Here is a 20,554-nt window from a genome sequence, read left to right as displayed (position 1 = left end):
CTGTCCCCTGGCAGCCCCGCCCCTCCCAGGCACAGGGTGACACCGGGAGGAACCACCACACTGGCAGCAGCCAGGTCCTGACCTGGAGTCAGCTCCCCGCGGTAACTACCCTAGTCTCCCAGTCCACACTGGCCTGGATGCTCCGGTGGTGGGGGTCGCTGACCTGCACCGCTCAGGGGCGCCCAGCGGCAGGAGAGTCCTCCCTGTCCTATGCACTCCCCCTTCTACCTGTCCCGGGGGGAGCACAGGATGGTGGGCTGTGTCCCGGCGCCCTGGGATCCGGGGCCTGTGCTGCTGGAATCGCGTTCCCGGGGCCTCCGAAGGCTGCAGGGTGCAGCCCCCTCCATCAGGAGCCGCCGCCTGACCACCCGGCTTCTCCCCGAGGCCCCGCCAGGCGCGCTCCAGCCCTTTACGGAGCTTGGCTGCGGTGTGGTGCGCTCTCCCCCCGGCGCCCCTCTTCTGCTAGTGACCCCGGGAATCTGAATTTTTTAATTAATTTATTTATTTATGATAGGCACACAGTGAGAGAGAGAGGCAGAGACACAGGCAGAGGGAGAAGCAGGCTCCACGCACCGGGAGCCCGACGTGGGACTCGATCCCGGGTCTCCAGGATCGCGCCCTGGGCCAAAGGCAGGCGCTAAACCGCTGCCCCACCCAGGGATCCCCGACCCCGGGAATCTGGAGGCCCCACTGCCCCTCCTGCGGTTCTGCCCAATTTCCCTGCTGAGCACTTTTCCATCAGGGAAACCGTGTTGTGGATTTTTAAAGTTCTGCTGCTCCTGGGCTGGGCTCTCCCGTCCTGGAGGCTCTGCTTTAGCCTGGCTCCACGCGGGGCCCCTCTCTACTTGATTATTTTTTATTTATTTAATTTATTTTTCCGCCTTCCTGCCTTGTTAGAAGGGAAAACCCTTCTGTCTGTAGCGTTCCAGGTGTTCATGCTTTTTTTTTTTTTTTAAATATTTTATTTTATTTATTCATGAAAGACAGAGAGAAAGGCAGAGATGTAGTCAGAGGGAGAAGCAGGCTCCAGGCAGGGAACCTGATGTGGGACTCGATCCTGCGACAGCGGATCATGCCCTGAGCCAGGGGCAGATGCTCAACCGCTGAGCCACCCAGGCATCCCCAGGTGTTCTTGCTTTAAATCTCAGGTGGAATTCGTAGGTGTTCAGGATGGTTTGAGTCACCTAGGTAAGTTGGGGGGGCCGGGTGACTTGGGGACTCTCCTCCCCCACCATCCTGCCCCAGCCTCCCCTCCCCTGAATGCAGCTTTTGGTTAGTCCCTCACATAAGGGAGTTAGAACATCTCTCAAAAAGCAGCTACGGAGGCAGATTGGCAATATGCTGGGCATAACTGTGAGAAACAAGCATTCCTTGAATGCAGCTTTCCAGTAGCCTCTCAGATAAGGGAGTTAGAACCTTCTCAACAGGAGGTGTGGAGGCACTTTTCTGTAAATGTGCTGCACTGAATTCTGAGAAACCAGAAGCACCGTCACCAAGGGTATCCAGGCCTGGTTAAAGTGCCACCTTCCAAAGGCAGATCAGGTTGGGGAGCAGCCCTGCAATTGAGAATAATCACGATATATTTCGAGATCTCTTAGACACTCTGCAGTCTATCACCAGAGGCTCTCCAAGGTGAACGGCCAGGGTGAACCAAGCCACCCTGCTCTGTAAGCCTGTTTCTCGCCATGAACACCAGACTGAAACACTAGGTAAGTAGACTGATGAGCGTCCAGCTACCTGGTTACTTCTACTGCCTGCAAATTCCCACCTTGGGCCCTGGAGAGGGACTCCAGCTTCTGTGGTTCAGCAGAGACTTCTGGGAGAATAGTGAGGATCTGAAGCACAAGTTCTTCAGAAGGAAAGAATCCATCTAGAATTTTACTGGGAAGTGTCACTTCAAATGCCTTCAGGGGGCGGCGCCTGGGTGGCTTAGTTGGTTGAGTGTCTGTCTTCAGCTCAGGTTATGATTCCAGGGTCCTGGGATCGAGCCCCCTATTGGGCTCCCTGCTCAAGGAGGAGCCTGCTTCTCCCTCTCTGTCCCTTCCCCTGCTCATGCCCATTCTCTCTCTCAAGTAAATAAAATCTTAAAAAAAAAAAAAAGCCTCCTGAAACAGACTACGTAGGTAACGTTTGGTTGCCCAATAAATTGGCCCAAATACTTTAATTATTAAGTGATACCTTCCATCAAGTTTACTGAATGTTGGCAGGAAAAAAAATCTCTTACTAAAAGAACTCATGTTGTTTATTAATTAATTAATTAATTAATTAATTTATTCATGATAAACATAGAGAAAGAGAGAGAGAGGCAGAGACACAGGCAGGGGGAGAAGCAGGCTGCATGCCAGGAGCCCGACGTGGGACTCGATCCTGGGACTCCAGGATCGCGCCCTGGGCCAAAGGCAGGTGCTAAACCGCTGAGCCACCCAGGGATCCCCCCCCCTTTTTTAAAAGACAGTTCCCAAAGAAGTTGCTGAAGAACCGACTTCCAAGACTGAGGATGTGGTGCTCTGCTGAGAGAGGTGACCTCTGCGGAGCCGTGCAGTAGCCCCGCCGCATTGTGCCCTCCCCCATTTTCCCCTCCAGCAGTCCTACCCCATCCAACACGAATTTGGACAATGCGTGTTATGAGCCGTTGAGATGATGACGGTGTTTCTGGCCCAGCCTCAAAACTTCTCAGGGCCCAAACCTTATGTATAGCAAAACAGAAGACTGGATTTCCTTGCCCTGATTCCTACACAAGGGCTGTTTTGTGAGTCAACCACAATATAAGGAGAATCTGGCTGAAGCAAGCAGCGCAGAGTTTCCTGTCCCACCTGAAGTCATAGTAAGAAGAAAGTTGCCTTAAGCTGTGTATGCTAAGCCTGCTTTGAATTAAACACAATCACTTCCAGGCTTCCCTCAAGATTTATCTAGTTTCTCACCATAATAGGTCAAAATTATTGAGTGCTTCCTATGTGGCAGGTAGGGTCTCAAGGGCCCTATATGTACTGTCTCCCTAATTTTCATCGGCTTTATAGAGACAGACCCTTTCTTGGCAGAGAGGCCTTCCTCCTGCTGCAGCCTCCAGGCCCCTAGGAGCGTGTCTGGGGACAGATTGGTGGATGGGTAGTTGCTCTGTCAACAGGACACCTTTAGGTCCTCACAGTCTGGGCAGCTAGCACATGCAGCAGGCAAGGATGCATCTCTAAGAGGACCAACGCAGTAGTTCCCACTAAACGCGAGATGCTGGGAAGTAGATTCCCACTTCAGAACAAGGTTTTCATCAAACCCCTATAAAATATCAAGTATCTCCCATGTTAAATATAAAATTTTAAAAAACTAACACTGAATTGAAAAGGGAGGAAAACCACTTAAGAGAACAAGTTTGTATTTGTGAGAAACAGCCCAATTTAATTCTACAGAGATCCATGTCCCATAAAACATGTATGTCATAAGTATAAAATCATCCCTGAGTTTAACTGAAGACTGAAAACAGATGCCCTCTTACCCTGTCTCATTCCTGACCTAATTAAATCAGTTATGACGCACATTAATCCGCCCTGAATTCTACAGAACTTTAGGTCTTGCCTGCTAAATATCTTGCCTGGCTGAGAAGCAGGACTGTGCATCAGACAGGCTAATCTGTGATCTTAGGGTTGCTTTACAACCAAAGGGACTCTAACTTTTAAAAAGCAGACACATACTGGCGTTACAATTTTTCTAATTACTGCAAGAAGAGTTTCTATTATCTGCAACTAGGCACCCAAGTCAGAAAGACCAAGGCTTGGATCCCAGCCCTGGCCTATAGTCTGAGCCTGAGTTTGCTAATCCACACCAGGCCATCGGGCTATCCTGTGCTCCTGAGGCTCAACACCGTCCACCGATCTGTTCCCAGACATGCTCCCAGGGGCCTGGAGGCTGCAGCAGAAGGCAGGCTCCTAACCCTCTCTCCCACAGGCCTCTCTGCCAAGAAAGGGTCTGTCTCTATAAAGCCGATGGGAATTAAGGGTGACAGTGCATATAGGGCACTTGAGACCCTACCTGCCACATAGGAAGCACTCAATAATTGTTGACCTATTATGGTGAGAAACTAGATAAGAAATCTTGGGGGAAGCCTGGAATGAGGTTTCCTAGGGCTGGTGAGAAGCATGGCTGGGCTTTTGGGTCAGGGCAGTGTGCAGAGAACCTTACAGAACAACGAATGTGGTCAGTCATATCATATATACATGGGGCAGGCCAGGTCTGGGGATGTAGTGGTCAGGAGGGGAATCCAGGCCTGTGGCTACACAGAACTTACATTCTAGAGGGAAACAAGTAACTAGTTAACAAGTATATAAAAAGCAAGCAGTGTGATGTGAGATAGTCAGGGGCTCCCCTGGACACAGAGGTCAGAAAAGGCCCCCCTGGGGAGGGGGTGGAACAAGCCAAGATCTAGGGAAGAGCTTTAAAGCCAAAGGTCCACCAAATGAGAAGGCCTTAGTGACTGAGCCAGAGAACAAAGGTCTTGGGGCTGGTGCAAGTGGTTGGAGAACGGATGAGGCTGCAGATGGAGGCAGAGGCCAGATGACCAATAGCCTCCTAGGCCAACGGAGGAGTGAGTGTGGGCTCAGACCATGTATATTGTAATTATATATTTAAGCAGGGGAGGCTCGGCTCTGGCCTACATTTTTATAAATGCAACTCTGCCTGCTGGTGGAGAAAGGAGCACCAGCAGCGGTATAGCAAGGAGACTACCGCCACCATCTGCCAGTGAGGATGGTGGCCACCCCTGGACACAGACAAGGACTTCTGTGAGACACGTTCAGTAGAGTTGATGGGCATGAGGGTAAAACACCCAAACCCAGGGTTTTAGCTAACAAATTGGATGGACAGTGGGGACATCTATGCCGATGAGGAAAACTAGAGAGAAACATGTTTGAAGTAGGGAGGGAATCCAAAGTTTGAGACGCCTGCCTATGGCTGGCTGAGTTTGAAGCTCAGAGGAGAGGTTAAGATATCAATCTGGGAAGGGATGGGAGAGGAGAACCAGCTTCTAGATGGAAAGCTAATTAGGGAAAACATATATGGTAACTGCCTATTAGATGCTCCTCCACGCTGCAGATCACAGTGAAGAGAGCCAGTGGTCATAGCCACTTTACAGTGATGACTGGCTGCATTCACTGGTTCACATCCAACTCCTCTGGAAAGTCCAAGCACCAGGTTTCCAGAACACAGAGGCACAGAAGAAATGCACATCCATAAAAGCAGTCTATGGAAAAAAAGTCACTCTTAAAGCTTTTTGTTTGCTTAATCCCCTCCCCCCGCCCCTTTTTTGACCTCCTAAGTAAAACCTACAAGGCAAAGTGATGGTTAAACAGAAATGTAGTAACACTGAGGAACGTTTTTTGTTTTTTTTTTTTAAATAAAGATTTTATTTATTTATGAGAGACACAGAATGAGACAGAGAGAGGCAGAGACACAGGCAGAGGGAGAAGCAGGCTCCATGCAGGGAGCCTGACACGGGACTCGATCCCAGGTCTCCAGGATCACACCCTGGGCTGAAGGTGGCGCTAAACTGCTGAGCCACCCGGGCTGCCCCACTGAGGAGCATTTTTAAAAAGCAATACCACTATTTCAAGATTTTTGAGGCTGAATGTTACCAAATAAATACACATTCAAGCATGAAGTGATCCACATTTGATATACGAAATCTGGATTGGAGTAGGGCACTATCAGTAACAGAAACAACTGCTTAACTTGTGAAAAATGTGTTCATAAATTTGATTTCTAAGAAAGACTTTCTAAGCAAGAGAAAATAAGGTAGAAAAGAAAAAATTCCATGGTTTTCTTTTTTTAAAGATTTATTTTTTAGAGAAAGAGTGTATGAGTGGGGGGAGGGGCAGAGGGACAGAGAATCTTAAGCAGACTTCCTGCTGAGCATACCTGATGTGGTGTTTGATCTCACGACCCTGACATCATGACCTGAGCTGAAACAAAGAGTTGAACACCTAACCAAGTGAGCCGCCCAGGTGCCCCCTCCCTTTTCTAAAGATTTCTTTACTTTAAAGAGAGAAGAAATTTGTTTTTCTAGATCCAGCTCACCATCACTGGTTCCAAACTGTTGCAGATTTGAGCCATCCAGGAAGCTTTTTGCATGTTCTGTGGTCTTTCTGCTCCATCAATAATATCCAATTGTGATCATCCCAAGCCACTACACAACTGCTCACAATCTGGGACTTTGCTGCTCCAAACAAGGCTGTTAGCTGGGGCTCAGAAAACTTTATCAGGGGACTTAATAGTATTGGTAGAGAAGCAATTAATAATCATATTCTTCCTGGGTAAAACCAGGTAACTGTGTCACACCTTTTCTACCTCACAGCTCAAGATGCAGCATTGGGCATTTATCCTCCCACAGGGACTCACCCCCCATACCCCCTCTCCCCTCCCCAGCACCTGCTTGAGGAGCATTCCTTCTATGCAGTGTTCTGGAGCAGCTGTCCCATTTAGCTTTCATCACAATAAATCTGTTTTAAAATACATCAACCTCTCCAATGTATTTGCACAGAATATGAATTCTCCTACTCTAGAGAAAAACAATTTCTTTAAAAGTACACTTCCTTTCTAGTCTGGGCAATTAGCTAAGAGACAGAAGGACCAGAGAAGGAATTTCTTAGAGAGAAAAACAAACAGTGTAACAGAGGGGGAAAAAAAAAAAAAACCACAGCAGCTTGAAAAAAAATAGCAGAAAAAAGCAATATTCTGATTTCTGTAAGACATCATATAAAAAAGGTTCAGTGGAAATTAAGTTTATTTCTGGATACACCACAGTAAAATATATGCCATATTTATTCAGAGTATCATAATCAATGCAAAAATAGAATTCTCCCCTTAAAAATGTTAAGTATAATAATATAGGCTACATACATGATATCTTAGGTCTTCAGTATAAGCTTCTCAAGACAAACAAAAATCTTACAAAATATATACAAAAGAATATTGTAGTGTAAGAAAAAGTTACCAAAACATAACTTTTGTAATTTACTTTACACAAAATATATCTAGTTGATTTTTTCAAGAGCTTCACCCATTAGTCGAATAGCAACACTCTTGCCTTCATCTGTTTGAACAACAAGCAAAGCTTCAAATTTGCCCACTGACTTGGGTCTGAACTGCACAGGCATGTTGATGTAATGCTGGGCTCTGTGAAGAGAAAGGAAAGGTCATCAGCCTGATGCTACAGCAGCAAGTGCATCACGGAAATATATCACTGAGAGCACAATCGGATTTTCATGAAAGAATTTAGTAGAGTTACATTCAGTTTAAGTTTAGTTCTCATTTCTTTGATGCTATTTAATAAGAAACTGGCACGGAGGAGAGGGCCATGTAAAATCTGATTCAAAGAGTATTGCATATATATTCCTGGCTATTCAACAAAAATAGGAAAAGGGAAACAAGAGGTCTGTGCTATTGTGTATGGAACTTTGTGTTGTTTGCAGAGGCAGAGAATGGCCTGCCTAAGAGTGAGAGAACACCTGACATATCCTGACCATCCTCCTCCAGCAGCATACTCAACCTCCAGCAGAAATACATATAATATATAGATTTTAGATTTTTATTTGACAGAGAGAGCACAAGTCGGGGGAGCAGCAGGCAGAGGGAGAGGGAGAAGCAGACTTCCTGCAGAGCAGGGAGCCCGATGTGGGACTTGATCCTGGGACTCCAGGACCACGACCTGAGCCAAAGGCAGACACCTAACCAACTGAGCCACCCAGGAGCCCCTGGGAAGGATATTAAACCAACCTGCCCCATGCTCATCATCAACAGGTCTGTGCAGAGTTTGCTCAGTATTATCAACTGTTATAAAAAACTTTCTTGAAAATTTATTTTCAGATTATATTTGGCCCTCAAACAATACAGGTTTCAAATAAGTAGGTCCATTTATGTGTTGATTTCCCCCCCACCCCCCCGGAAAAGTATAGTACTATAAATGTATTTTCTTGGAGCACCTGGGCGGCTCAGTGGTTGAGCATCTGCCTTTGGCTAGGTTGAGATCCCAGGATCCTGGGATCAAGTCCCACCATCGGGCTCCCCACAGGGAGCCTGCTTCTCCCTCTGCCTGTGTCTCTGCGTGTCTCATGAATAAAATCTTTAAAATAAAATGTATTTTCTCATGATTTTCTTGATCACATTTTCTTTTCTCTAACTTACTTTATTGTAAGAATATGGTATATAAGACATATACAAAAATGCTAATATTGGTCAGGCTTCTGGTCCACAGACCATTAAAAGTTAAATTTGGGGGGAGTCAAAAGTTATACACAGATTTTCTACTGCATGGAGGTTGGCAGCCCTAACCGTTGCATTGTTCAAGGGTAATTGTATACAGAGGGAGTAAATGAGTGCCCTGTCTCTAAAACTATTATGTTTGGGGTCCCTGGGTGGCTCAGTTGGGCTGAGCATCTACCCCTTGGTTTCAGCTCTGGTCATGATCTTAGGGTCATGAGATCAAGCCCCTGTCAGGCCCTACACTCAGCAGGGATACTGCTTGAGATTCTCCCCCTCTCCCTGTGTCCCTCCCCCTGCTTGCATGTGTTCATTCTCTTTCTCTAAAAAATCATTTTTAAAAAGTATCATGTTAGGAGGTTTCTGTTCATAAAACTCGATCCCAAGAGCTTCAAAAAAAAACAACAAAAAAAAAAACCCCTTTATTCCTATGGTGACGGAAACCACATATACTTTATCACAACCTATGTGATGTCACTGACGTTTAGTCTTAATTGTTTTAAGTGAAAATTTATAGCTTTTAGACTTTCCTCAGAGGGAAGGTACTTCATCCTTGAGTCTCATCTCTGAACTACATGTTTTAAAGTTCAGCAATCAGAATGGTTATATGCTTTTGTTTCCAATATATGTTGGAATTATGTTTCCTGATAAAACTCAGTACAGTGTTGGCTTTTGGGTATTTTAGTATTTTGGAGAACAGTTTTAGTATTTCAGAGCCCCTTTCCTGGATATAACTGGCAGGGCAGAATTTAAAAAATATATGTATATGTATGTGTACACACACACACATACACCACACACACATCTGGGTTATTTTCCCCAAATGCATTGTACTCTAATTTCCTGTATCAAAGCAATGTGACTTTAAGAAAAATGGTACCTAGTCCTTGGCACTGACAAACTATCATTTTATCTTTCACATTAGCATTTCTTTCTTTTTTTAAATTATTTATTTATTTATTTTTAAAATTTATTTATTTATTTATTTATGATAGTCACAGAGAGAGAGAGAGAGAGAGAGAGAGAGAGAGAGAGGCAGAGACATAGGCAGAGGGAGAAGCAGGCTCCATGTACAGGGAGCTGGACGTGGTATTCGATCCTGGGTCTCCAGGATCACGCCCCGGGCTGAAGGCAGGCGCTCAACCTCTGAGCCACCTGGGGCGTCCCTCACGTTAGCATTTCAGCACCCAGAATAATGTAGTACAGTTTGCTAACTTAAGAGGCTTTATACCTTATAAGTTACTGAAAGTAATAAAATTCCTGAAATAAAACTGAGAGATCCATCATTAACAAATTTTAATATGGAACAGAAATGTTCTATATTCAACTGAGAATGTTTTAAGAATGTATTATGATAAACATATATTGTTTGCTTTAGATTTATAGATACTCTGAATAAACTAGAATGTAATTTAGAAAGGACTGTGAAATTGAACGCAGCTCTAAAACACTACAAGATGGATATATTTAACCTTGTACTATTATTAAAAACTGCTTTGATCTCTGTCTTCTACAGACACACACCACACACACACACACACACGTAAGACCCAGAGGAGACGTCTAGTTCAAAATCCCTTAACTAGCTGAGGACCAACATTACAGCAAAGGCACACAAAGACCAAAGAGGCATAAGAGAGTGAAGCAGTAGCTGTGGAAAAGCACTCTAAACCACCTCCTTAACTATATGTCCCCATCTACAGAACCTACAAATTATATAAACCATAATTTTTCTTTCTCTTTTTAATTGAAAAGGAATACTCTGTGCAGGAAAAAAGTAGCCTTTTAGCATAGCCAAGGTACTATCATTATCAAAGAAAATGAAGTAAAACTCCTTGGTTCCTGTGTGTTGGTAAGAAGTAACGACAGTGCTGTCCCCAGTGTGACTTAGTGTGAGAACCGTCCTATCCTCTGGAATGACATAGCAGAGCTGGGTAGCTCTGCAGCAGGAGCCTGCCAGGATGCTGGGTGCAGGCAGACGTGGGCACAGGAGGGGAGAAATGAGTTACTCTACTGTCTAAGCAGATTAGACTTGAATAAAACAATAGGTTAACAGAAGAATGCTTTTCAGGGTTAAGTGGAACATGAATGAATTCTTTTTACACAGCTATGACAGAAATGATCACCTCAAGTCCTCAAAACAAACTTTACCAAATAAGTGATAATCAGGGTTTATCTTTCCCTGTTACATTCTTTACAATCTATCGCTTCAAGGGGGCTACATCCCCCACATACATTCATGCTCCCCACCTCTGAACTAGGCAAAAGTCCTGTGGCCTCTGGGGGAAGCTCTCCTGACTATGTTGCAGTCAGTTTATGTCCCAAAGGCCTTGGGCAGCTTTCACGTTTCAGCAGGAGAACAGCCCCGTCAGGCCTCATGAGTGCCATGGGGAAGGTGCCTGTTAGGAGTAAGGCACGGATTACCTCATGTACTCTATAGATGACTAAAGAGTCATGTTATTACTCTGGCTGGAGTTAATGGTGTCATAGAGCAGAGAGAGGTCTAATTAACAAAAACATCACTAATGAAAAGCTGGCAACTCCCTCTCAGACCCTCAGAATAGGTTTCTTCCACCTGCCAAAGCAAACTAGACGTTGCTCTCAACCAGCATTTATATTTCATGAGCACAAAAGCACTCAACACTTACAATAAGAACAGGCACTATTATTTCAGTTTTATGGTAAAATTTTCAAGTGAGATACCATAGCAAAGTTTTGCTTCTTCTCCAAAGATGAAAGAAGTCATTCTTACTTTAAAATGTAAAATTTCAGCCTATGGAAGGGTCATGAGAGAGGATTTCAATGACTTGGGGTTGACTTCACTTGGTCGTCTTCTTCCTCACGTACTCAGTAGTGCCCACCCACTGTTAACACAATCTAACACCACCCATCCTAGATCAGTAGGGCAAAGAAAGCCTCCTTAACTGGAGGCCTGCAGGCTGCTGGAAGTCAAGGACTCAGAGTGCAGAAGCTAGAAAATGTGTAGTCATGGTGTTTTAAACTTAGACCTTTCTCTTCCATGTAGCTTTTTAAGGGATTATAAGAAAAGAAGGGACGTGAAAACGTGTTGTTCCATCACAATCCATGGGGCTGGTCCTGGTGCTAGTCTTGGTGCTTCAGAGGCAGTCCTTGAATGTTTACAGGGTGCTCCAAGTTTTCAATGGAACATAACATGTTTTTGGAATCATCTAACACTAAAATAAAATATCTTATAATTAAATAGCTTAATTAAAGATTCAAAGAGATAAAATTATTCTTCAGTGGTAAGTCCAACAGAACCCTACTGTTAAAATTCTATATAACAGTAACAACCCAGTTTGAGATTTCAATCTAAATATAGACCATATGGAAAACAAAGAGTAGTAAGGATGACAAGAAAATGAGGCCCTAGTTTAAGAAGTATAGGGTATTTGAAGAAGGACAAATATAGTAAAAGTTTTCCCAGTTAATCTGGGAAGGTTTTTGTCCCAATTATTGAAAATTTAACTCCCTGATCCTCAGCATAGTAAAAATAACATTTAAAGCAGGATTTATTCTAAATCATAAGATAATTAATATTTTATATATTTATGTGACGAGCAAAAGACCAGGTAGCAGGAATCACATGCTAAATCCAAACCATCTCACAAAGTTTGGGTTGCTAGATAGTAAAGCACACTTATATGCAGTCATGAAAGGCAGTCATGAAATGCTTTCCCTGCAGGTTCCTCAGCTTTTTTTTTTCAAAAACATAAGGAATGCTCTGTGGGGTTGGTGATGGTGATGACGAGCTATCGTGGAATGGGGAGAGCTCACAAGTCCCAACCCCCAGGAGAAATCCTAAAGTCCTGAAAACAAAGTCCTGCACTAGGATGAGAACATTTTGATTTATGATAAACTCACCTCAGAGAGTATTTTGAATGTTTGACGTAGAAAGGCTCTCTGGGACTTAAAAATTTCAGCTGGAATTTAAGATGAAACACTTTATTAAGTTATGCAAGTTAGATATTTGAGCACACTTAAAACATGCCATGCATTTCTTTAATTAAAGGTGTCTAGTAAATTTCAGTATAATCACAAAATTAAGACAATAAATGCTCATGAAAATGCACTTAAAATAATTTAATATGAATTTACTCTAGTTCTAATTAGAGTAAATGTTATCCAGAAATATGTTGGTGTGACGGTACAGAAGAAAAAGAAAACAAGGAAAAATTTTAAAATGAAAATATGAAAACAAATGCTAAATATTTCTGATTTTGAGATAAAAACTCATGAATTTCCCAGGAGTCTGTTTTCAAACACAGTATAAAGCATTAAAAGAAAAAAAATCAACTCATTATTATAACTCAAGTATAAACTATAGAACGAGCTCCTAAATTATCAGGAAATTATATATATATATTTTTTATAAATTTATTTTTTATCAGTGTTCAATTTGCCAACATATAGAATAACACCCAGTGCTTATCCCATCAACTGTCCCCCTCAGTGCCCGTCACCCAGTCACCTCCACCCCCTGCCCACCTCCCCTTCCACCACCCCTAGTTTGTTTCCCAGAGTTAGGAGTCTCTCATGTTCTGTCTCCCTCTATTAGGAAAATATTTATCAAATAGTTGAACACATCCACTTTCCCAAAACCCACAATACTATTTCCAACTTACAGAGTGCATAATGAAAGAATTATTTCGCAAATTGACCTTCAACGTCCTGGATTCCCCTACCCTAGTTGGCAGAAACCGATACACATCTTCTGAGGCATAAACCCCACGGTGAGTCAAGTCAAGCTGCCTGCTTTGGAAACAGATTGAAAAATCAACTATTTAAAATCCAGGTAAGTAATTTAAACTACTTGTCTATATGCAGTTAGGAAGTGTTTTGTGTTTTGATTTGTATTTTCTCTCACAACTCAGCTGGAAACTAGTTCTGTAATGGCAGCTTCATTACTGTGTGTGAAGATCGAACACCACCACAGCAGTCTGACAAGCTGTAGGGTCAGCTGCTACGTGGGACAGGACAGCTCCTCTCTCCCCGGAGAAAGCCTCTCTGCTCGCCTCACACCCCATGTGCATGCAGGTGCTCCTGTTACCTTAGTTCATGTTACCCATACCACTCACCATGCAGTCCACTGGATGACCTTCATTTTTCCTGACACACTACCCTGATGGTAGGACTCAAGCTCTAGTCTCTCGACAGCATTTGATGCAGTGACCTAGATGCCAGGCCGTCTGTGCAAGCTCATTCCCACTCCCTCACCACCAATGCTACTGTCCTCTGGGGCTGGATCCTGGACATCCCTACGCTCTCGCACAGTCTCCCTAGGCAATTCCGGCGCGGTGATCCAGCAACCCCACCCTCATGTGACTCCCAGGTCTGTATCTCAGCCTAGACTGAGCCTCTAGGCAACACGCCTATCACCATACAGTGATCTGTCTCCACAAATACAGATTAAACCTGGGATCTTCTCAAACCTGACCTTCGAGTTTATTTCTGTTTGGGAGCCAACTTTGACCACTGTTCTCTTTCAAGCCCCTTTACTCAAACCCATTTACTGAGTCCTTTGAATTTCCTTCTATAGACTTCTCCTATCTGTCCATTTCTCTTCATCTTTCTTGACACTACTTTAGTTCTGGACTACTTAAAAAAATAGCTTCTGACTCATTTTACCCTATCTACTCTTGCCTCCTTCTAATCAGACTATACCACAGCCAGAGGATTTTTCTACAAATACTGGAATCTGATGTCATTCAATGGCTTCCAACAGCTTCCTAGATAAACCCCAAATTAACATCTGACAGGTGAGGCCCTGTGTGGTCTGCTTCTCCCCACCAGCCCTCTGGCCTCAGTTCACAATACTCTCTCTCCCTCTGGGTTCTAGGCCTTTGGTTCTGCAAGGGCCAACAACCACCACCCAGTCCTTACACCTCCATCATTTCTACTCATCCTCCTCAACTCAAAGGTCCAATTTCAGGGAGGCTCTTCCCAGGTATCACATATCAAGCTCCCTCTGTCATGTTTCTCATTTATTTCCTTTCAGTCCTTTCCATGGATGGTAAGTGAGATTATTTGTGATGGGGCTCCTTCTCCAGGAGATGAAGTCCCTGGAGCAAGGACCAGGGCAGTTCTGCTTCCACTACATGGCAGCACTCCGTAAAGATGAGATGAACAAATGAGTAAATGGCATCAAAAGAGTGTGGTAAGAATGCATATTCTTCAAAGGAGCCTAATTTCTTAAAAACTGCATTATTTACTTCCATTAGAAAATAAATGACAACATGTATATTAAATTTAGCAGGTATTTAACATTTAATTTTTCTCACAAGCATCTTCCTCCAGAACAAAGTTAGACCTAAACATTAGTTAATTAAGGATTGTAAGAAAACATGTTTATTAGGTAAAATACTTAAATACTATCATTAGAGCTGTATAAGCTCCTGGAAAAAAATTTTTTTTAGAAAGTTTTTAAGGGGCGCCTGGCTGGCTCAGTTAGAGGAACATACAACTCTTGATCTTGGTGTCATGAGTTGGGTGTAGAGATTACTAAGAAATATAATAAACTATTAAATAAAAATAAAAAAAGAAGTTTTTAAAGAATCAACTTTTACACAGTGTTCCAGGGAACATAAAATGGTATGGTCATTTTGTTTAAACTACCTGGCAGTTTGTTTTAAAGTTAAGCACATGTGTACAATATGACCCAGCAGTTCTATTCTTCAGGTGTTTTTACCCAAAGGAAATTAAAAGGTACATCCACAAAAATACACATACAATAATGCTCATAGCACCTTCACTTATAATGGCCCCAAATATGGAGCACTCAAATGTCACCAGGAAAATGAATTAACTGTGATATGTTCACATAAAGCAATACTTGACAATGAAAAGGGACAAACTACATATATGCTCTACAACACAAATGAATCCCAAAAACATTATGTGTGGTGAAAGCAGCCAGAACTCAAGGAGTGTGTATGTGTATGAAATTCAACAATACCAACCTATGGCCATAGACCAGAATGGATACTGGGTTGAGGGTGGGGCTGACTGCAAAGGGATGTGTGAGAGCTTTTCAGGTGAGAGAAATATTCTTCTCTATCTTCATTAGAGTTGTAGCAATGCATGAAAGCTCATAGGTAAGCTCACTGAGCACTTTACTGAATGTAATTATATCTCAAAGTACTGGAGAAAATGTCAAAAGAATGGTAAAAACAACATACCTGGGTATGAGAGCAGTCTCTGATACACCTTGTCTTCGGGGCATAACTAAATTATCCAGTTTAATGAGGGAGTTTGTGGAAATTTGTGAACCTTCAGGCTCATTTTCTGCTTTGACACTCTATAAAAAAGAAAATGAAGGGTGAGAAAGGAGAAATAAATACTCTTGGAAAAATATATGGACATTTACCTATCTGAATTCTACTATTTCCCTTTTATTTTTTTATTTATTTATTTTTTTTTTTTAAAATTTTTTTTAATTTTTATTTATTTACGATAGTCACAGAGAGACAGAAAGAGAGGCAGAGACACAGGCAGAGGGAGAAGCAGGCTCCATGCACCGGGAGCCCGACGTGGGATTCGATCCCGGGTCTCCAGGATCGCGCCCTGGGCCAAAGGCAGGCGCTAAACCGCTGCGCCACCCAGGGATCCCTATTTCCCTTTTAAAAGAAAATTTAAGATTTGTAAATGCCCTGAATTGTAATTCCTGTATTTTTTACTGTTCAGCCTCTTTTATATATATATACACACACACAATCTTACCTAATCAAGTCAAACAAATTTCATAGAGCCAAACCCAGACCTCAAACATACCCATCAATAAAGGCAAATGAGAAAATTAAGATTACAGAGCCAGACAACAGGATTAATGAAATTAGAATACCACCAGGAATACAGTTTGCATTTTCAGGACAGTTTTCCATGTCAGTTTCACTTAATGTTTTTAATATACACACACAATAATTTACTTAAATTCAGTGTAATACTCACTTGCCCAGAGAGTTGAAATCTCAAGGTATGTTTCCTATGAGGCTCCTTAAGGGGGTTACACTCAACATCCCAAAACTGAGCATAATCCCCTCTATCTCTGGGCAAAAACGTGATGGAGACCTACAAAATAACACATCCAGGGGAGAAATTTAGATCCTGAGCCTCATATGCATGTAGTTGCTATATGGTTTTGCCACTAATTGAAAAGGAAATTGAACAATTCTACTTTTGGTAGAAAATTACACCATATCCAAAATACACTTTTCTTTCAGGTTCTATGTAATATATTCCTCAAAATGTAAATGTTATTTACATTATCAAAAATTTCTAGAGCTGTCAACTACAAGACCTAAATCAAGATAGTTAACCCCAGTAACACAATCCAGTCTTTCACTGCAATGCTTATGGAACCCTCTTGCTGGCCACACAGTAAAGGCCTAAGGCCTAGAAACAGTTACTTCAACTACACACCTCAAAGTTATACATACGATCTATATGCATACAACCTGTAAAAGCTCAGTAATGAGAAAGTTGTAAGATTTAAAAACAGACTTTTATAAAGTTTACCAGTGTTAAGTGCTTCCTTTATTAAAAAATTTAGTGTTGGGCAGCCTGGGTGGCTCAGCAGTTTAGCGTCGCCTTTGGCCCGGGGCGTGATCCTGGAGACTAGGGATCGAGTCCCACATCAGGCTCCCTGCACCGGGCCTGCTTCTCCTGCCTGTGTCTCTGCCTCTCTCTGTGTCTCTCATAAGTAAATAAATAAAATCTTAAAAAAAAAAAATTAGTGTTAAAAGTACTATTGGTAAAAAAAAAAAAAAAAAAAAAGTACTATTGGTTAGGTTAACCACTAATCAGTGTATTTGAGTCTGGACTTAACATTAAAACTGTTAAGCGACCCAATTTGTTAATACAAAACATAAGAAACAACGCAGCCAGCAAGTCTTAGAGTGTGGAGGCAAAGGCGAGATACTGATGGAGGAGAGGCTATTATCAGTATCAGGGAATTACACCATTAAAGAGGATGTGGACGCTGAGAAGATCACAGAAGAATGAAAACAACCATGTCCTAAACGGTGAATATGTACAAATTATCTGGAATCACTGGGCACTAGAGTACCATGGACTCTACAAATCTCACCTAACATTGCCTTCCAACACCAAAAATAAAGAGGAGGAGAAAACCTAGTATTATTCTATGTGACACACATTAAGACACATAATAGGAACTTTAATCCCATTCAAATAGGTAACTAATTTTTTCTTCCTTCTGGATCACTATGTCAATAGTTGTTGTTTTGGGGAGTACTTCCCTAAACGGTTCCAGTATGATATTACCTTGCTTTCTTTTCCCTTAACATAAATTAAGTACCCAGACCTGGAGTTCAGTTGACAAATGTGACCTGACAGTGTGCTAAGCAAATAGTTTAGTCCAAGATATGCAGTGATGGACACAAATCAAAGATCTCATTGAGGTTTCCTTTTTATGTTAGGTACTGTGTAAAAGGAGAAATTCCCAGGAGACAACCTAGTCCTGTATCCTTGTTTTTCTATTTTCAAAGCCTCACTGAGATAGAATTCATATACCATACAATTCACCCACTTCAAGCATAGTCAGGGTTTTTAGTATATTTCCAGAACTATGTAACCACCAGTGTAATCTGATTTTAAAGTATTTTCAACAATCAAAAAAAAAACCCAAACACCCTATACCATCAGCAGCCATTCCCCACTCTCCACCTTCACTCCCAGCCCGAACAACCATGTATCTACTTTCTGACTCTACAGATTGACCTATTTCACATGTCACACAAATTGAGTCATATAACTATGTGTCTGGATTGCTTCACTTAGCATGCTGTCAAGGTTCATGTGGTAGCATGTTATTAGTACTTCATTTCTTTTTATTGCCAAGTAATCTTTCATTGTATGGATATATACTTTATCACTCTATCAGCTGATGGACATTTGGGTTATTTCTATCCTTTCTGGCTATCTTGAATAAGGCTGCTACAAATATCTGTATAGAAGTTTTTGTTTGAATACTGATTTTCAACGCCTTGGGGTATATATCCAGAAGTGGAGTTCCTGGGTCATACAGTAATTCTACATCTAACTTGAAGAACTGTCAAACTGTTTTCCAACAGCAGTGGTACCATTTACTATTCCCACCAGCAGTGTAGGAAGGCTTAATTTCTCTATATCCTCACCAAAACTTGTTACTGTCTGATCAAAAACTCAGTCATCCTAAGAGTGTAAAGTGATAACTCACTGTGATTTTGTTTTGCATTTCCCTAATGAACAGTGATTCTAAATATGCTGTCATGTATTTATTGTCCGTGTATCTTTTTTGTTAGAGAAATGTCTATTCAGATCTTTGACCCATTTTTTAAACTGGTTATTTGTCTCTGTATTGTCTAGTTGTAAGAGTTTGTTATACATTCTGGATACAAATCCTTCATTAAATATATGATTTCTAAACATTTTCTCCCATAATCTGGGATGCCTTTTCACTTTTTTTTTTTTTAAGATTTTTATTTATTTATTTGAGAGAAAGAATATGAGCCAGGGTGGGGGTTGGAGCAGAGGGAGAAACAGAATCCCCACTGAGCAGGGAGCCCCATACTAGGCTTGATCCTAGGATCATGATCCGAGCCGAAGGCAGACGCTTAACCAGCTGAGCTACCTAGGTGCCCCAGACTTTTCACTTTCTTACCTTTTTTTTTTTTAAAGATTTTATTCATAAGAGACAGAGAGAGAGAGAGGCAGAGGGAAAAGCAGGCTCCATGCAGGGAGCCCAATGTGGGACTCGATCCTGGGACTCTGGATCACACCCTTGAGCCAAAGGCAGACGCTCAACTGCTAAGCCCCCCAGGCATTCCAGACTTTTCATTTCTTAATGGTATCCTCTGATGCACTCGAATTTTATATTTTGATAATTCAGCTATTTTTTTCTTTTGTCACTTGTGTTTTACAGGTGTCATATCTAAGAAATCAAGGCTTCAACCCAAGGCCATGAATGTTTACTATGTTATCTTCCAAAAATTCTATAGTTTTAGCTCTTAACATTTAGGTCTATGGTCTTCTTCAAGTTTCTTTTTGGATACAGTATGAAGTAAGGATCCAACTAATTCTTTTGCATGTGGATATCAGTTGTCCTGGCACCATTTGCTGAAAATATTCTTTCTTTATTGAATGGTCTCAGTACTCTTATTAAAATAAATAAATAAAATAAATAAACTGATCATAAATAGGGAGGTTTATCTGGGGACTCTCAAGTCCACATATTCTACATGTCTATTCTTATGTCAATACTATAGTTTTGATTACTGTAAGTTTTGAAAATGGAAAGTGAATCCTACAACTTTGATCTTTTTCAAGATTGCTTTGGTTATTCTGGTTCTTGTGCAGGTCTACATGAATTTTAGGATCAGCATGTCAATTTAAGAAAAACAATAAACCCAAACAACAGCTGAGATTTTTTGATTGAGATTATATTGAATCTGTACATCAATTTAGGGAGTACTGCTATTTTAGTAATATTAGATCTTCTGATTGATGACCATGGGATGTCTTTCCCGCTGGCTTTTTTGGGAACCCTTTCCCCACTGCCTTTGCCCTAAATGTTGAACTTTTGTTAAGTAATGTGTCTGTTCCCTATTATGCTGCTTTGCCCCTACTGTGGGCTGGGAAATGAAATCAACTATGCTGTAGTACAGCATGTCTTTCCAAAAAGGTCAGAAACCCTCTGGAAGCCTGTTTATACAGACCTAGTAAAGTACACAGGGTTTGTGACTATCAATGCTCAAAGATTCTTGTACAGTCAGTAATGAGTTCACAACTATAATCTAGAACTGATTATAAGTCTGAATCTCAAAAAGAAAAAAAAAGTCTGAATCTCTGAATAAATAGACCAATATCCTATAAATGCTATAGTTTAAATGAGTTTCAGCTGTTAGCGTGAAAAAAGAATATTGAGGCCAAGTGAATGATGACTGCCCCTAAGAGATATTTGAAAAAGCTGTATCAGGTCCACAAGTGAATTAGAACTTAAGAGGATCATGGTGCTAAAAAGATTCATCACCACTGGCCCATGAAAATATATTGTTTATTATGACATGAACACGGAGTTGTTTTTGAGTAGTGGCAGATTTTTCTATTATGGCTGGTGGACAAAACTATTGCCTAGATCAGAGCTACTCAGAGTGTTTTCTAAGTACTGGTAGTCTGTGGCCACATGAAATCCTTATATCAGAATGTAAATCAATCCTACCACTAAGCATGGCATTTTGTTTAGCTGTTTAGAAAGCAAGACCTCTGCTGTAGGAAGCAGAACACTGACGTGCACTGA

At 41.8% G+C, this 20,554-nt stretch overlaps 1 protein-coding gene across 8 annotated transcripts in view; it reads right to left on the bottom strand.

Moving 5' to 3' along the window:
- Positions 1-6,748: 6,748 nt before the first annotated feature.
- The window catches only part of CEP192 (centrosomal protein 192), a 156,383-nt gene continuing 142,577 nt past the window's right edge, over positions 6,749-20,554 (bottom strand). For 6 of the 8 annotated variants that reach the window (XM_055323535.1, XM_055323540.1, XM_055323541.1 and 3 more), the window contains 5 exons: positions 16,207-16,326; positions 15,438-15,556; positions 12,885-13,014; positions 12,124-12,182; positions 6,749-7,158 (listed from right to left, as the gene is read on the bottom strand). In XM_055323535.1, the coding sequence (XP_055179510.1) occupies positions 7,017-7,158; positions 12,124-12,182; positions 12,885-13,014; positions 15,438-15,556; positions 16,207-16,326 (570 nt within the window). In that variant the 3' untranslated portion in view covers positions 6,749-7,016. The remainder of the gene's footprint in view (positions 7,159-12,123; positions 12,183-12,884; positions 13,015-15,437; positions 15,557-16,206; positions 16,327-20,554) is intronic. The other 2 variants (XM_055323537.1, XM_055323538.1) reach the window with 1 other exon arrangement.

The sequence above is a fragment of the Nyctereutes procyonoides genome, unplaced genomic scaffold, assembly GCF_905146905.1.
Source record: "Nyctereutes procyonoides isolate TBG_1078 unplaced genomic scaffold, NYPRO_anot_genome, whole genome shotgun sequence".
NCBI lineage: Eukaryota > Metazoa > Chordata > Mammalia > Carnivora > Canidae > Nyctereutes > Nyctereutes procyonoides.
Note: the sequence above shows the minus strand (reverse complement) of the source record. Positions and strands in the feature narration are given on the sequence as shown.